Source organism: Orycteropus afer, unplaced genomic scaffold, assembly GCF_000298275.1.
Source record: "Orycteropus afer afer isolate SDZICR_OR568_19922 unplaced genomic scaffold, OryAfe1.0 scaffold00082, whole genome shotgun sequence".
Lineage (NCBI taxonomy): Eukaryota > Metazoa > Chordata > Mammalia > Tubulidentata > Orycteropodidae > Orycteropus > Orycteropus afer.
The window spans coordinates 4,688,110-4,705,666 of record NW_006921669.1 but is presented as its reverse complement, the minus strand read 5'-3'; the positions used below and the strand labels follow the sequence as shown (position 1 = coordinate 4,705,666).

Below are 17,557 nucleotides of genomic sequence, written 5' to 3'. Positions count from 1 at the left end.
ATAAGGGCTATTAGCCTTCCCTCCTCCGCCTGACCCCCCCCCCCCCAGTCCTTGATGGAGCTTAGTTTCCATTTGGCAGATAAGACCTGGCCCAGTTTATTTTAAACTCACTCTCTTTCATGATGTCACAGTGCTGGGCAGCGACAGCACATCACCTCCAAGGGAGGTGGAGGAGATCCTGGGACGTATCTTATTTCACTACCAGACCTTGTAGACAAATGGGTCTGAGGTAGTAAAAGGGGAACAAACCCTTCCTTTGGGAGCCCCTCACGCCTTCTCCCGTTCTCTTTCTCCACCTCCCACATTCCCACACCCTCCCTCAGGCCTCAGAGTAAGTCTGGGTGGTCCTTTGCCTTGGACATGTGAGGCTGCTTGCTGACCCCACTTGTTTTGCTGGTAACTCAAGCTCATTTGGGTTGTCAGAGTCCATCTGGGGGCTCCCCTAAGTTCAGAGAACACTATCCTTTCTGAGCTTGCTTCTTGCCAACTTCCGGCCTCCTACCTGATCTCCTTGATACCATTCACCTAAATGCTCTAACAGTTTAACCAGGCTTTCAGAAGCTTGTCTCTGGGACTAAATTACTTTCTGCACCTGCCTGACTGCTAGTGAAAACCTCACTGAGGTCTGTTCCAGCCTGCACATGCCCACACACTTCTTTAAGCAAGCTATTGTCCGACCAACCCAACCGCACATGAGAAAAAGGGGAGCTAGTTACCCTGGGTCAGCACTCCGTGGCAAGCCTGGCTTTGGAGGTCGGTGTCAGTGGAGGGGCTGGCTTTCTCCTCCAGGGGGCTGCTTTCACAAGCCCCGTCTTCGGGGGTCCCCCTGGGCTTGCTGTCATCGAGAACCGGGCTAGGCTGCCGGGCCCTCTTCTCTGCTGGCTTGGGGGAAGACATTTGCTGGACTGCAGGGTCCAGACAAACATCTGTGCTCTCTGCTCCTGTGGCCTCTTTCTCGTGGCAATCTGAAGCCACCAGTGAGTAGCCTGTTTCACATTCAGCTGGCTTCTGCTCAGCATCCCGATTTAGGCCTGGCGTTTCCACGTCCATGTCACTGGGACAGCTCCCGGAAGCAGAAGGCAGTTCTTTGACCGACTCGAGGCTGATTTCGGGAGTCCCAATGCCCATGGTCTTGACTTCTTCCTTGGCCAAGTCCAGGTCTAAGGTGTTCGTCCCACAGGGGCACATTTCTGGGCACGGTGTGTCTTTCTGGTCAACGGGCACAATTTCTCCCAGCTCTGGGATGTCTGGTTCCATGATAAAATCTTCTTCCCCCACTTCATCCACTGTGACCAGCTCCTCCATGTTAGTGGGGTACCAGCTCTCCCCTTCTGCCTCGCTTCCACTGTCCCAATCATGCTCCTGGACAAAAATGCAGAATGGTGGTCAAGGAGTGGCTTAGGAATGGGGCCCTGGTATTCAACCAGAATATGCAAACCTTATCACCAGGACCCTTCAAACCAGGGAGATTCTGAGCAGCAGTCTTCTAGCCACAAGCAAGCACTGGGCAGTGGGGAGCTGTACACTATTCAGGTCCCCATCACTGATTCATCTTTTGAGGTTCAAAACCACATAAGATCTAAAATAAGCCCTTCATGTTTAATCCATCACGTTTAAAGTGACACAAAGAATTTCAACCCCTGGCACATAGTAAGTGTTCAATAAATTGTTTTTGAATGAGTGAAAGATTAAGCTAAAAACTCCAGATAAATCAGGTTGCTGGAGCTATTTCCTTGCATTTGGGGCATCACTAAATGTAACTGGGGCAAAGTCCACCCCAAAATGCCCCCAAGCGCTCTCCTCCCAGCAAGGGTGAAACTTCCACAGTCAGGGCTCACACTGGACCCCTCCTGAAACTTTCCCCTTGGCCTCCTTAGCAGCCCTCAGACCCAGCAGACAGCTCCAGCAGACCAGCTTCCCTGCCGGCGATACGCATTTCCCCAGCCTCTCCTGACCGGAAAAGCACGACGTTGGCCATGGTCCAAGGACATTTCTTTTTGCTGTGGCAATCCCAGCCCAAGAGGATTTTTTTTTTTTTTTAATTAAGTAAAATAATCTTTACAAGCACAGAAGACATCTTGTTAATCCCAGGGTCTGGGCCTGCCCAGGTCAGGGCCCTCACACAAGAGCCCAAAGCCCCTGAGAGACCTGTGGGTCTATTTTGGGAGCTTGGCTCTGAAGTGTGAGTCTTTTCTGGGCACATGTCTTCTCTTACTAGGTACAGCTAAGTCACTAGAGTATGAAGCAGAGGCCAGTGCAGGTAAAGAGTGCCTCTAAAAAGCCCATGACAATCCCAGGCAAAAGCCATCCCACCAAGAAGTGCTCGGAGGACTGAGCCACTGGTGGGTCTCAGACACAGTCCACTCGATGGGCCATGACGTGGTCCCCAGTGGCTGTTGGCAGATGGGCCTAAACTGCCAGTATGTGGGCCAAACTTCACCTTCTTGTTCCTTGTGCTTTCTGGATCCAAGGACTCTGTTTCCTTCTCTGGCCTGTTCACTGATTGGGGGCTTTCTTCCATGCCCTCCTGTTCTTTTCTAGCCTTGAAAAAAGAACAAAACAAATTAAATCAACAGTGAGCAGTAGCGGAGAAAAGAGGGCACACCAAGGAAAAATAAGAACATTGAGCACAACCAACAGTAGCCAGGCGCACTCCACATACATTGTTTCCTTTATCCTCGTAAAAGCCCCCAAAAGCAGGTCCTATTACATTTTCATCTTACAGATGAGGCAATGGAGGCTCAGAGAGGTTAAGTAACTTGTTCAAGGCCACACAGACAAATGGAGGCAGAGAAATCTCTTGAAGCCTGGCCTGATGTCTTGGTGGAAGAGAGGAGGGCAGAGATCTTTGGCAAACTAGTAGTTCTGCAGCTATCAAAGCCTGTAGACAAGAAGGTGAGCAGAAGGGGCCAAGGGTGAATTGGCTTGGGCAGGCTCAGCCCCTGGGATTAACAGTCATCCTGGTGGATCTCTCCAACAGACCTGGTTTTAAACATCTAAAATGACCTTCAGGCCATTTCTGGGTAGGAAGAGGTTTGTCCCCAGTTGGTGTCCCTCTCCCCTCTCTGTTGCCCTATCCGTCCTAGCACTCTAGCCCAAATCAGTAACCTCCCATGTCTATGAAATTTAACAGCTGAAAGCAGGTTGAGAGGCACCGGTGGCTCAGTGGTAGAATTCTGGCCTTGTACGCAGGAGACCCAGGGTCAAGTCCAGGTCTGCACACCTCACACACAGCCACCACTCATCTGTCTGTGGGAGCCTGCATGCTACTGTGAGGCTGAACAGGCTTCAGTGGAGCTTCTAGACTAAGACGAGCAAGAAAGGCCTGGTCATCTCCTTCCAAAACTCAGCCAATTAAAACCCCATGGATCACAACGGTCCAACTGGCAACTGATTCTGAAGATGGTGCAGGCCCCGGCCACATTTTGCTCCATCATGCATGGGGTCACCATGATGGACTTGACAGCAGCTAACAAAGAAGACAACAAGGGGGTAAGCAAAGTATATAGTCTGTGGGCCAACTCTGGCCCCTGCCTGCCTATTCCTGTATAGTCCATGAGCTAGGAATGGCTTTTACATTTTTAAATGGTTACATTTAAAATGGTTGTATAAATACCTACATAATATCCAGTTTTGGGTCCCCAAAGCCTAAAATGTTTACTATCTGGCTCTTTGTAGAAAAAGGTTTGCCAATCTCTGCTTTAGAAAGTTCTGGAGGACACTGCTCCATGACTTCTTTGGTCACCAAATCAATGACGACTCCACAATGTGCTCAGAGACAAGTTGCATTTTCTAGACCTTTGAGGGTGGTTCAAAGTAAACGAATCTAGTTCTAATTTCTTACACCCAGACACACACCCCTTGAGCTGAGGAGGACCCAGCTGGGGCGGAAGCTCAGGGCCGACTGGTTTAACCAGTTATTATCAGACAGGAACGGATCATTCAAATCCTCAAGCCCTTGTTCTTTCCAGTGTTTGGGGCAGAAGACTCCACTGAAACAAGCTTGGCTGGTGTCTCCTGTGGGAGCTCCCGCATAGAGCAGCCACAAACATCTTGTTAGCCGTGGGAGCCCACAGCTCTGACCAATAGATGACTGCTTTTCTTTATTTTCACCTCCCTGAATAAATTAGTCATGGCTTTTCTCATCAAAATAAAGACTCCTCCCCCTTCCCAAGCAGTCCCTGCAGCCCCATGTCTAGGTATTCAGTCAACACACAAGGAGACTCACTCCAGTTCAAGCTGGGGAAAGGCAGGGACAGCCTTGCTGAGCCCCAAGCCCCTGACCAAGTGGGCCCCTGTGCATCCTTCCTGCAGACAAAGGAAACGGGGCGGTGCCTTTCGGGGCGTCCCTTGCCTTGAAATCACTTTCAGGTGAGAGCAGCAGTTTAAGGGAAACCACGGCTTGAACTGGTTCACTCCAGTTTGAGTCCCTGCTGAAAATTAGCCTTCCCACCCCAGACAGAATGAATCAGAATCTACATTTTAACAAGGCCCCCAGATGATTCTTATAGATTGCCAGGTGATTTTTATCTATACCTGCAAGGGGCCTGGGCTCATGCTCAACTACCTCCTGACTGGCCTCCCATGTCTGCTCTGTGCCCTCCTTCCAAATTTACACTCCTCAAAGCAACCAGAGTGACTGTTCCAAATTGTACAACCACATCTTCTTGCTTAAATAGTTCATCTCCTTCCTCTTTCACTTAGGATAAAGACAACAATCTTTCACCTGCCTGCAAGGTCCTGCACCATGTGGCCCCTGATGGCAAATCAGCCTTACTCTCTGCTCCAGCAACACTGGCCTCTCTTTTCCTCCAGCCACAGGACCTTTGCACAGGCTGTTCCCACTATTCTCCTTCTGTCTCATCTAGTAAATACCCACCATTCCTTCACATCTTAATAGTCATGTCCTAACCAAAGGAAGCCTCCGACGCATTACAGGCACTCATGGCCACCTCCTTCTTAGCACTTGGCAGTCAGTCTGCCGTTCAGCTGAGGAGTTATTTGATTAGTGTGTCTTTTCCACTAGGCTGAGCCCCAGGAGATCAGGAGTCATTTCCATTTTCACTCACAACTGCAGCCTGAGTGTGCGAGGCTCTGTGGATATTGGTCAGTAAAAGAATGGAGATGCGTGGTGGTGGTGGTGGTGGAGGAGGAGGAGCTGGAGTGGACAGCAGCTCATATATGCCTTCCGGCAAGCATGGGTCTCTGTCTGGAATCTGAACCGAGCATGTTATTGCTGTTGTTAGGTATCACTGAGTGGATTTACCCAGGGCAACCCTGTGACAGAGTAGAGGTGCACCCCTCAAGGCTGTAATCTTTAGGGAAGCAGACTGCCACATCTTCCTCCTATGAATCCATTGGGTGGATTCGAACCACCAACCTTGTGGGTAGTAGCCGAGTGCTTAACTGTTGCACCACACAGCACATAAGTGGTTTTTCTCTCTCTCCCTCATATGGGTTATTTATAGTGGGGGCTGCATCTGGCCCACAGACATGTTTTGGTCTATACAGTTTCTACAACGCAGGAAATTCATACAGATTCTGTATTACTCTAAGAAATAGCAGATCTGGAAGCCAGGGGCTGACATTCTTGAAGGGCAGCCACAGAATAGAGCTAAGCACTGGCTGGTGCCTCCAACAGACAGGCACCCTCTCTTCAGTTGGCCATGGTCCCCCTTGGCTTCACTCTTTTGTGTCACCTGTCTGGCTTCTCTTCCAGAAGGGAAAGAGTCTGTTATGACTTGAATAATATCCCCCAAGAAGTTATGTTGAATGTGTTGTAAGAATGTCCATATAAATAGAACAGGGGGCAAAGTTACTATAACTTCTTAGGCACAGTTAGCCACCCTGATGGAGTGAGGTGTTGGACCTGTGGATTCAAGACTATGGTCACAGAACAGTGAGGTCAACTGGCATGACGTACTACATAAAAACATTGTTCTACAGCTAGATGTAACAATTGGGCTCTCCTCATCTGGAGCAAAGAATGAAGAAAACAAAAGATGCATGGGAACAATTAATCCAAAGGACTGGTGGACCATGCGAACCTCAGTCTATATGACCACAAGACCAGAAGAACTAGATGGTGCTTGGTTACCACTGTCAACCCCTCGGAAAGGGATCAGTGCAGGAGATCCTTGATAGAGTGGAAGAAAAATGTGCAACAAAACTCAAAATCACAAAAAAAAGAAAAGGCCCAGGCTTACTGGTCTGATAACCAAAAAAGAAACCCCTGAGACTATGGCCCCTAGTTACCCTTCAGGCCTGGAATTGAACCTACTCCTGTGACTTCAAGTCAAACAAAAGGTAGGCATATTGGGTGAACATTTACATCAGGTAGATACATTCTTTAGATCAATCATGGGAGAACAGAAGGACAGTGTTTTGCACAGGGAGATAGGTCAGGGGGCAGGAATTCATAGGAAAGAAGGACACAAGGAAGAGGTAATTATAGGGGAGAAGTGGGAAGAGAGCTGTTACATTGTGGGAATTTGCAGTCATGACATGAAACAAAACATGTATGAACTGCTGTATGGAAAATGAATTCGCTCTGTAAACTTTCACCCAAACCACAATAATTTTTTTTTTTTTTTAAAAGATTAAAGCCAAAAAAGAAAACGAAGTTATGTTGAAGCCCTAATCCCATGAAAGTGACTTGTTTGGAAAAAGTGTCTTTGAAGATGCTATTAATTAACATGAAGTCACACTGGAGTAGGCTACATCCTAATCCAATTTAAATGGTGTCCTTATTAAAGGGAAGAGGAGAAGAGACACAAAGAGACGGACAGAGGGAAATGGCCATGTGACAACAGAGTTTTGCTGCAGCTGCCAGAAGCCTGGAGAAACAAGAAAGGATCTTCCCCTAGAGCCTTCAGAGAGAACGTGGCCCTACCCATAGCCTGAATTCAAATGACAACCTCCAGAACTGGGAGACAATACATTTCTGTTGTTTAAAGCCACCAACTGTGTGGTGTTTTTGTTACAGCAGCCCTAGGACGCTAACACAGCATCTGAATCTATAACTCACGCTCTCCCCTTCCAGTAAGTTTCTTTGGCTTGTTTTCTTGCTTTAGTGATCTCTTTCCTTCTTCCTCCAGCATTGTGGTCAGTGTTGGGTCTCTTGCACGGCCCTGGCCACATACAGCTCTGAGCAACATAGCACTGGCCACTCCACCACAGGTGCTTTCTCCAGAGATCTCGGGTTTCTAACGAGCACAAGCTCACTTAAGTCCTGCAACAGCCTTTGTGATCATACCCATTTTACAAACAAGAACCGAGGCACAGAACAGAGCGTGACCTGGTTCTCAAAAGCCAGACCTTTGCCTTCAGACTCTGGTTCAGTCATTTGTTAATTCAAAAGACACTTATCGAGTGCCCACTACGTGCCAAGCCCTAGTCTAAGGGTCTGGAGACACAACAGAGAGCAACAAAGACAAAAACTCCCACCTTCATGGAGGTTATATTTAGTTGGGGGGGGGTGTGTGGAGAAGAGAGACATGAAATAAAATGAAGTGCTAACAAAACATGTAAGTGAGAAGGGGGAGAAGTTGGCTGGGGGTGTTGGGATGTTATGCAGTGGCCAAGAAAGGCCTTGTGGAAGATTACAATGAGTAAAGATTCAGAAGATGTGAGGACAATGACGATGAGTAAAGATTCAGATGTGAGGACTTCAAGAGGGAAGGGGACCTTTCAGGTAGGGAAAGCATGTGCAAAGGCCCTGTGGTGACAGGTACCTGGTTTAGTGGAGGAATAGCAAGGAAATCATCCTTAGCCCTGCTGCCTCTTTTCCAAATTCAGTTGCTGCCTGTGACCCACTCTGGGGATAACTCTGTGGGGATCTGGATTTTTTTCAAGTTCATGATACAGCCATTTTTGAGATTGGTAATACAAACTCTTGGTTCTGCTGTTATTTCAACAGGGTTAGACTGCATGTTGAGGCCCCAACAAGTCCCTACTGACCCCACTCTAGGGCTATGAGAAGGAGAATTAGCTAGAGGGACAGAATTATGGGAAAACCCATAGGATTTTCTGGAATTTTTTTTTTTTTTTTTGCATCAAGCCCCCTTAAGCTAGCCTATAGTCCCCATCACCTTAAACAGGCAATATGATGCAAATTAGGGTAGGTGAAGCAGCAGGAGGTTACCAAATAGTCTAATAAGGGTGGGTGGGAGTGCAAAGGGGCAGCTGCACTCCTTTGCTGGGGGGTTAGCAGACTGGCTGTAGGTGGGCATTTATCTAAAGTCCAGGCTTCAGCTCCTTCCACCATTTGCTTCTCTGTGTCGCTGTGCCTCTTCTCAAGGCACGGACCCATCTCCAGCTCCTTGGACACCTCCAAGCATATACACTCTTCTTAAAGACAATCCCTGGTTCACCAGGTCCTCAGGACCCAGTTAAGCCCCCAGTGAAGCAAGGCCCTTCTTGACCCCACTCCTTTAAATTTCATCTCCTGCTTTTCTCCCTGCTATGCCTGTCAGGAAGAAGCTCTGATGGTGTAATGCCTAAGGCATTTGACTGCGAACCAGAAGGTTGGGGGTTCACACCCACCAGCTGCTCCATGGAAGGAAGATGAGGCAATCTACTTCTGTAAAGATTTACTGCCTTGGATACCCAATGGGGGTCGCTATGAGTCAGAACCGACTCGATGGCAGTGGGTTTGGTTCAATTTGGTTATGCCAGTCAGGAAAAATTGTGGCAGACTCTGAAATGGGCAGAAAGGATTGCTGGGTGTCCTTTGCATGGAATGTGGACAACTCTCCAGTATACCCAGGTTATTTGATTCTATTGGGGTCCACACCTTTCATTATCTTAGGATGAGCTATTTCACATCTCTGTAAATTGCAGAAAACTGATATTAATGTAAACAAATCCTATTCATAGAGATGCAAATGATTTCCCGGCCCTGATGGAAGAGGCCAGTTTTACACCTATGGGCAGTCCTGGGTTATGATTGAGATCCATTCCTAAGTGTCTTTAAGAATTTGTAGGTAAGTCCAACCAGGGACATATGGTTTTTATTTACTTTAGTGAAAGAACTAACACCAGCTGCTCCACAGAAGACAGATGAGGCAGTTTGCTTCCAAAAAGATTTACAGCCTTGGAAACCCTACGGGTGTTGCTATGAGTTAGAATTGACTTGATGACAGTGAGTTTCCTTTTGAGTTTGGTTAGTGCAAGAAAAGGCTCGAAGGCTTTTCAGTTATTTAAAAGCTGTGTGTGCAGCAAATGAAGGTGACTGTGATGAATTTGCTGTGAGCAGGAGTTGACTGAATTGTTTCAACGTGAGGGCAAATTTATATAACACTAAAGGGCAAGAAGGGGTTGTCCATAAATTAGACATTCTTGACCCAGGACTGCCAGAATTAGCAAACTCATTGTAGCATTCCTGACTGCCTGTATGTGTATGTGCTCTTTGGCTTCTCCTTTTAATTGTTTTTTTACATCTTGGTGCATTAATGATTATCTAAAGAAAATCTTTGCCATGTATTCATTTTATATTTGCATGAAGGGGATGATTTTATTTTTCAAAAAATCATCCTTTGATATGTCCTAAGACTGTAGCCACGCTAGTATCTCCAGATTCTTCAAAACAGTCTCTTTTTGACTTTTGCTCTTGCTGCTGCTTCTACTAAGAATCCCAAACTCCTTTTTCTCTACCTGCAATACCCAGCTCAAATGCCACCTCATCTATGCAGCTTTCCTCCACAGAGTTCATAACTGCTTACATAGCAGCTTGTCCACCATTCAATTCCAGCATGTGTCCCACTGTATCTCAGGTGTTTTTTATAGGTCTGTTTTCAGCATCAGACCTTGTTTTATGCCATAACATGGACTATGTCCAATTCACCTTTGGGACCCTGGACCTAGCACAATCTGGGAAAGTACATTCCCCCACCAATGCAGGGGAAGGAATGCTGATGTACTGGCCAGAAATATGACTCTTCAGTGTTGTGGAGTTGACCACTGGGCTCATTATCTGGGCTCATTAGTTATCACCAACTCCCAGGTCAGGGTGACTAGAAGATATGCATGAAGGACTAAGAAAATTCAGTTCTTTATGCAGACCCCACAACCTCTGTTACCCTCCCCTACTTAAATATAAGAGGCTCTGGTGACAGGGAAGTTAGAATACAAATCTGGTACCCAGAGTCCTTCTCATGATCCACAAAGTGAACTGAAGTAACACAAGGATTGCTGGGTGTCCTTTGCATGGAATGTGGACAACTCTCCAGTATACCCAGGTTATTTGATTCTACCTGGTACAGGTTGCAAAGTCTTTTCAGATGTCTGGATGGAAGGGTGCAGCTAACTGCTGTGCATTTTTATTGAAGTGGAAGTAAAACACTGTGGGCAGCTGACTTTGTCTAGAGAAACATGCCAAGCCCTTGGCATCCAGTATAATTTAGTGGGTGGTGGCTGCTTCTCCTTTACCACCTCTCATTGAAGCCCCAGGATTGGTAGATAATTTTGACAGGAGAGAGGACTGAGTAGACCAAAGATATAATCTTCCTTGGCACACTCTGTGGGTGCAAACACCTCAGGGCCACTCCACCCTGGATAAACAGGACCACAGAGGCCCCTGTGCCAAGTCCTTCCGTAACTTCTAGTAAAGGCACCAGGGTGTAGTGGAAGTCATAGCCAGATAGCCTGGCTATAATCCTGGCTCTACCATTTTCTGACCACATGTCCTTGAACAAATAACTCAGGCTCTCTGTACCTCAGTTTCCTCATATGTAATAATGCTGTGAGAATTAAATGCCTTAATTCTGAGATAAAATGTTTAGCACAGTACCTAGCAAAGAGTTAACATTCAATAAATGCCTGTGCATTGTCCTTAAATGATTACTATTGCTTCTATTGGTCTCCCTGGTGAAGCCCTGGTTGCACAGTGGTTAAAGCATTCAACTGCTAATCAAGAGGTCATGTTCAAACCCACCAGCTGCTCCAGGAGAAAGATGAGGCAGTCTGCTTCCATACAGATTCACAGCCTTGGGAATCTTAAGGGGCAGTTCTACTCTGTCCTATAGGGCTGCCATGAGTTGGAATCGACTCGCCAACAACAGGTTTGGTTTCTCCTTTGGGACTTGCTTGGCCTTACCAATGGAAGATATTGCATCATTACCTCATTCTCTGCCATTTTGCTTTCTTTTCTATCATCAGCTCCTTCTTGGTCTCTACCGGGTTTCTTGGTTTTATTTCTCTCACTCTGCTTGGCCTTGGTGTTTGCAGGGGCCCTTGTGACCTTTGGCTCCAGCCCATCCTCCTTGCCCAAGTCCTCAGGGTGAGGGTGCCTGCTCTCCCGCAGCCTGACCTCATCCTTCCTCCTGGACCTCCCAGAAGCATCCTGCTGCTGCTTTGAGTACTTGTCCAACTTGGCTTTGGGCTCCTTCCGGTAGTAGCTGTCTTCCCGGCTTTTGTAGCTGGACAAAGAGTGGAGTGGATTGGGAGACCCAGACCTCAGGTACTTTTCTCGGTGGCCCCTCCCTCCTTCCAGTCGCTCATCTAACTCGGCTTTGTCCAGTTGCCGGGGGTAGTGTTTGCGATCATGTACCCACATGTCCGTCCGGTCCCTCTTGTCCTCCCCGTTCTCCCTCCAGGGGGGCGGATCTCGTTGCTCCTCCCTCCTGGCATAGGGAGAGTGCTCCCACGAGTCCCTGCCGTTGCCCCAGTCAGCCCTGGAGGGCACAGGAGGGCTGTGGGAAGAGCTGCAGGACGTGAAGCTCGGTGTATGGGACCTGGGGGAGAGCGAGCGGCTCACCGGACTGCGGGACCGTGGCCTCTCTGGGCCGTATCTGTGAGGGAGCAAAGGAGCCAGCTTTAGAATGTGTTCACCCACACCCATACCTATCCACCTGACACACACACAGATAGATACACAGAGGCTCACATATACTGTGCATACAACACTCTTTGGTCATACACCCTTCACTCAAAACTTTACAGAACGACAGAGAGGGCAGAGAGAAAGCCTTTTCCTCCGGCCTGGTTTCTAGGTGGCACAAATGGTTACCATGCTTGGCTGCTAACTGAAAGTTTAGAGGTCCACGTCTACCCAGAAGGGCCTCAGAAGAAATGTCTGATGATCTACTTGCTAAAATTGGCGACTGAGAACCCTCTAGGGCACAGTTCTACTCTGACCCACATGGGGTCTCTATTAGTCGGTATCGACTTCAGGGCAGCTTGTTTGTTTGGGTTGGTTTCTGTGGGGAGGCATTTTCACTAAGCACAGTTCCGACTGCAGTGTGCCCCTCCCACTCATGGGCATTGGGGGGAATAACTGGATAGTTTTGGCTATCAGTGTCATCTTTCTTTCTCTTGAAAGTGAGCTCCAGTCAGAAAGCAGGACTCTTCTCTGGGGTGTGTGTGAGGTGGGACAGCAAGGTAAGGCTTGTCCTGGTCCAGCCTGGTGAGTAAGACTGCTTAAACCGAAAGCTCAGGTAGCTGGCCTCAGGTTCCAAGGCTTGAAGCTACTCTTCCACCTGGTCTCTATCAGCGTCAAGGTGACCCATTGCTCATTTCTCTTTCAATTTATTCAGATCCAGGGCATGGAAGAAAGCCACTATTTACTGGCAGGGCAGGGGAGAGGGATCAGACTTCTAAACACAAATTAGGAAGGTATTTTAGGGTTGGAAGAGACCTTAGAGGTCTGACATGCTGATGTCTGAGATAAAGAAACTGGGACCCAAAAAATGACTCCTGCCCACCCACGGTTGTGAGCAAGATCTCTTAGTCCTGCCTCCACTCTGCCACAGAACTGCCTCTGTACAGTGTGGCTTTATGCATGTCTTTAGAAATGCCAAACAAACACATGAAAATCCCGGTCTCAGTGGTAAGTTACATACAAAGATATTTATAGACACACACTGTGAAGGCTGTTTGGTCATCAAGCAAGTCAACTGACTCATATTCTTGATATTCTAAAGGGACGGGAATTTTCTATCTGGTGCCCAAATATAAGGAAACCATGCAACCCTCACTGACCTGGGGCCGCTGGGATGTAGTTCATGAAGACCAGGCTGTACAGCCCATCACAGAGGACACATCCTGGGCTCGTGCCCTCTACAGTGAGGTTAGAGCACCCTCTGTGGCAGCCCTGGGAAAGGAGCACAGGCTGTGCCAGCCAGGCCCATGCCCACAGTTTTTCACCTTGAATCTCCATTGGGACCATCTTTGCAGGAGAGTACTGTGGTCAACTTGTCACCCCAGCCTGCCATGGGCACAAACTGAAGTTGCAAGAATGGGTTGGAACGCTAAGTGCATTGAATGTTCAGAGTAACAGTAATGACTGGTCAGGTAACAGTTTGTTTGTTTTCCGGATCATCTACATTCCTGTTTCTGCATGAAAGACCAAGAGTCGGCTTGACGCAGAACACACACACACACTCATACACACGCTCACACACAACACACACTCACTCACACACACACACAACACACACTCTCACACACACACTCACGCACTCACACACACAGTCACTCACACATACTCACACACACATACACTCACTCGCTCACTCACTCTTCACACACTCCTCCAAGCTGTTTTTGGGAGAGTGCACTTGCCCCAAAGGGACAAATATTAACAGAACTCCCCCTGCACTCCTTTCCAGAAAAGGAGAAGAGAGCTGAGAGGAAACCCGGCATTCTGCATTGTCCTGAACTTTCACCTCAGCAGAACTTCTGAACTGGACTGCTCGGAAAGGCGGATGGACAGGGCAGGGCCTGACTCAAATACCCCTGAGGAGGAAGAAAAGGAGAGTATGCCAGCTGCCCGGAACCTTCCCTGAGACCTAGGGCCAGGTCCTCACCTGTCTGTGTCCCGGAACATGTCCCTCTCCCTCTGGGAATGGATGTCTTGGATGATGGCAGCCACAGTTTTCCCCGGTTTCTAGAAAAAGTCAAAGAGATCACCATCCAAAGGAGGGAGGGAGAAAGAGGGAAGGGAAGAGGGAAGGAGGGAGGGTGGAAGGGGAAAGGGAAGGGAGGAAGGCATTTAAATTTGGAAGGAGGCTTGAAGGTCACAGAACGTAGCCTCCACATTTTACACATCTGGAAACTGAAACCCAAAGAGGTTCAGGCAGAGTCTCTGTGCCTTGCACAACTCTAGGAGCACCAGTGACATTTTGTCTAAGTCGATAATGACTCCTGAGTTGTGTGTTCAAGGTCACAGAGATAGTTATAGAATCAGAACTCAACAGTGGACATTTTAACTCCAAGATCCTTTCCATGCTCCACGCTCCCTTCAACAGCTGATTGTGTTGTATTTATCCTCAGGGGTCATCTGATGCTTTAAAAAAAAAAAAAAATCTGTTGTGTAGGTAGTACAGGCACCATGAGCCACATTTCACAGCTGAGAATGTAAAGTGCCCAAAGGCTCTGCCAGTGCTAGAGGTCACCAAATGGAGGCTGTGCTGGGACACGACCACTCCCAGGCCCTAAACCCCAAGCAAAGCCCTTTCCTAAAGCCAGAACAGACAAACAGTAACAGAACAATGGCAAACAACCAATGATTTCAAAAAGAAATTCACAAGCACAAAAGAAAGGCCAAGAGCATTTCCCAAAGACTACACAGAATTCATCCATTGACATAAAATACATCAGCAGGGTGGATTTTGTGGTATAGGGATCGATTACAAAATGATTTTAAAACTTCATTCTGTAATACCAACTTCTGAAAGTTTTATTAAAAAATTTTTTCAACTCTTTTTTATCTTTGATTTTTTTTTTTTTTTCCCTATGAAGTTAATAAAGAATCATGAAACCTTAGAGCTATACAAACATTAGCATCATCACGTTTCTCATTTTACAGGCTGGAAGACAAGTCCAGAGATGTGAAGTGAGCTTGCTGTGACTAGAGTTCTCTGAGTACTCTGAGTGACATGGCTGCTTGCCTGTGTTACTGTTTAGATTGAGGGCTAGGCTGGAGAAAGCATGGAGCAAAGGAGAGATGAAGAGGGAGCAGCCTGTGGTTTCAGGGTAAGAGGTGCAGGACCTACCAAAGGAACACAAAATACTCAAGGCAGGCAGAGATCTCTCGTATTGGTTCTCGAGATGCCAAAAGGCAACCAAGAGAAGATGGTGGCCCCCATCCCTGTGGCCATGAAAATGAGGGAGTCAAGAAGCCAGTAAATTCCCTATTCAAGAAAAAGTCCCAGGAACTGGTCAGGATATCCACCCTAACAGAGCCCTTACTGCTTTGGCAAATGGCCTCTTACATATGAGGCTATAAGGGTTGATCCCCTAAAAAGTGTGTGAAAGTGCCACCTGTAATTAACCAGATCACCTAGACCTTGGCGTCAACTAGCACTTCATGCAGAGATCCAAGACCAAGCAAATAAAGAACCTGAGATTGTTGCCCTGGGCTGAAAAGAAAGCTGCAGTTCAAGATGCCTCCCCTCACCCTCACCCCATGCCAGACAACCTGCCCTCAGTTGGGGTTTTTGTCACTACCTTGGAGTAGAGCAAGAAGGCTCATCTGGAGGTGATTGCACTCAATGGGGCTCCCACTGAGTTGGTCTTCTTCCTGCTTGGTTGCATTGAACTGTAAAATGGAAGCTCCTTACTGTATCATCAGAGAAAGGCCAGCCTGCAGCATTACTGCCTTCACAAAGGCCAACACACGTACAAATGGAGCTCTGGAGAGCTGTTGGCACCATCAGGACCAAGTACAAAGACCACAATCTGTGATCATCACCAGGGAGGCAAATGCTGGGTCCCAAATCTGTGACTCCCACTACCAAGCTGGAAAAGGCGAAGGCTAAAGAATGTGCCACCAAACTGGGTTAAATGTACCTTAGCAACTTTTTAGAACAGAATAATAAAAATTCCCCAATGAGGTTGGATAAAGGACTTTCTGCAGTTTAAAAAAAAAAAGAGTCCCCAAGGTCTCAAACGATCTTCTTCTGCTCCTGGGGAACCTGAAATCTTCCTGGCCATTTCTTCTAGCCCAGAGCCAGGACAGCCTGGGGTGAGGGGAGGGTGGCCTTCTCTGAAAGCAGCTGAGCATCTGTAGATTCCTGAGGGGCAGCCAGGATGGGGGTGAGGGGGCTGGGACCAGCAGGGCTCGGGGAAAGTCAAGCCACAGTCAGAGTCAGAGGCATTCCAGGACCTTGAGGTCCCTCAGCACCATGGTCATCACAGACAGCACACTTCATTCTCTGTCCCATGGCTTTCCCGTCTGGTGAGGGCAGAGCTGGCCATTCAGACACCATAAACGAAAGCATCCTGTAGTAAGTAGCCATTGGGATGCCCTGAGCAGGAGCCCATGCAGTCCCCCAGGACCAAGAGGCTTATTTGGAGTGCCTTTCTGGGGACTAGAAGAGCCTCTTTTTGGCTTAAACAGTCCTTGCCCCTTATTTTTCCCCAAAACAGACTATCTCCCTGGAGCCACATTCAGCCCCGGACCCTCTGGAGTTACTGATATTCAGGCCACGGTCCCCCACATTGTTCATCTTCACACAGCACCAGTGAAAAGCCTTATATGGACTAGGTGCTCCATGCCATTAGTTCCAAGATGGAAGGATGGATGGATGGGAGGCCAGTGCTTCAGAAGGCGCTGACCAATGAACAGGACAATCTGCAAATAGCCACACACCAGGGCTGTTCATCACTGGCATGTGAGCCCTTCTGAGGATCAGTGGGCCAGTTCCCTTGTCTTAAGTGATCATTGCAAAATGTTCGGTACTCTCTGGACCAAACGCCCTGCCAGCAGGCATCTAGGAAGGAGAGAGACATGGCCAAATGTTTTCAGATATATAATTGACTTCTCAGAGTCCCAAGAAAATCCCCTCAACTTTCCCTTTAGGTCTCCTCTCTACATCCTGTCGTTAAAGATGTAAAGGCCGCAGGTGAAATACAGGTGTACTCACCTGGGAAAAATGGAAACAAGAGAGAATGGAAGAGTTCTAGGATGAAATTTGGGGTAACTTTTTAGTGTAGAAAATTTCAAACATAGACAAAAGTAGAGATAACAGTATATTGAACCCCCGTGAATCCATTGTATTGTTGTTGTTGTTATGTGCTGTGGAGTCAGACCTGACTCATAGCGACCCCTCCTTGAGTTTCTGAGGTGGTATCACTATGGAAGTAGATTGCCTAACCTTCCTTCCAAGGAAGGGCTGGTGGGTTTGAACTGGCAGCCTTCTGGTTAGGAATCAAGTGCCTTAGGCCCTACCCTACCACAGCTTCTTTCACCTGACTCCCCATCCTTTTTCCCTACCTTTTAAATCGTAGAAGTTTTCATCCATTCATAATAACATTGATGCAGCTCCACAGTCAACAGGGGACCATCACTAAGTGAGATTCCAAGTCCCCTGCAGTCCTAGGGAAGGATTAATGTACACTGAGGGTGGCACCAGGAATTGAGAATCTCAATCCAGGAAGAGCAACCCCAGCTTGGGGCCCCAGTGGCCTGGGGCACTGGGGATCAAGGCTCTTTGTCTATGGGGGATTCACATTCTCACCTATAAAGGGTGATAATGAGGCCCATCTGGTATCCACCAATAGCCTCAGGGCATGGCAAGGCTACACCGTTAGAACCACGGAGGGTTTGACCAACAGG

General features: G+C 47.8%; 1 protein-coding gene across 1 annotated transcript in view; it reads right to left on the bottom strand.

The window, feature by feature from the left end:
- The window catches only part of RBM20 (RNA binding motif protein 20), a 71,131-nt gene that overhangs the window by 15,615 nt on the left and 37,959 nt on the right, over positions 1–17,557 (bottom strand). Inside the window, exons 7-10 of the mRNA XM_007941604.1 lie at positions 13,806–13,885; positions 11,120–11,789; positions 2,441–2,542; positions 717–1,362 (exon numbers count right to left, since the gene is read on the bottom strand). Of these exons, the coding sequence (XP_007939795.1) occupies positions 717–1,362; positions 2,441–2,542; positions 11,120–11,789; positions 13,806–13,885 (1,498 nt within the window). The remainder of the gene's footprint in view (positions 1–716; positions 1,363–2,440; positions 2,543–11,119; positions 11,790–13,805; positions 13,886–17,557) is intronic.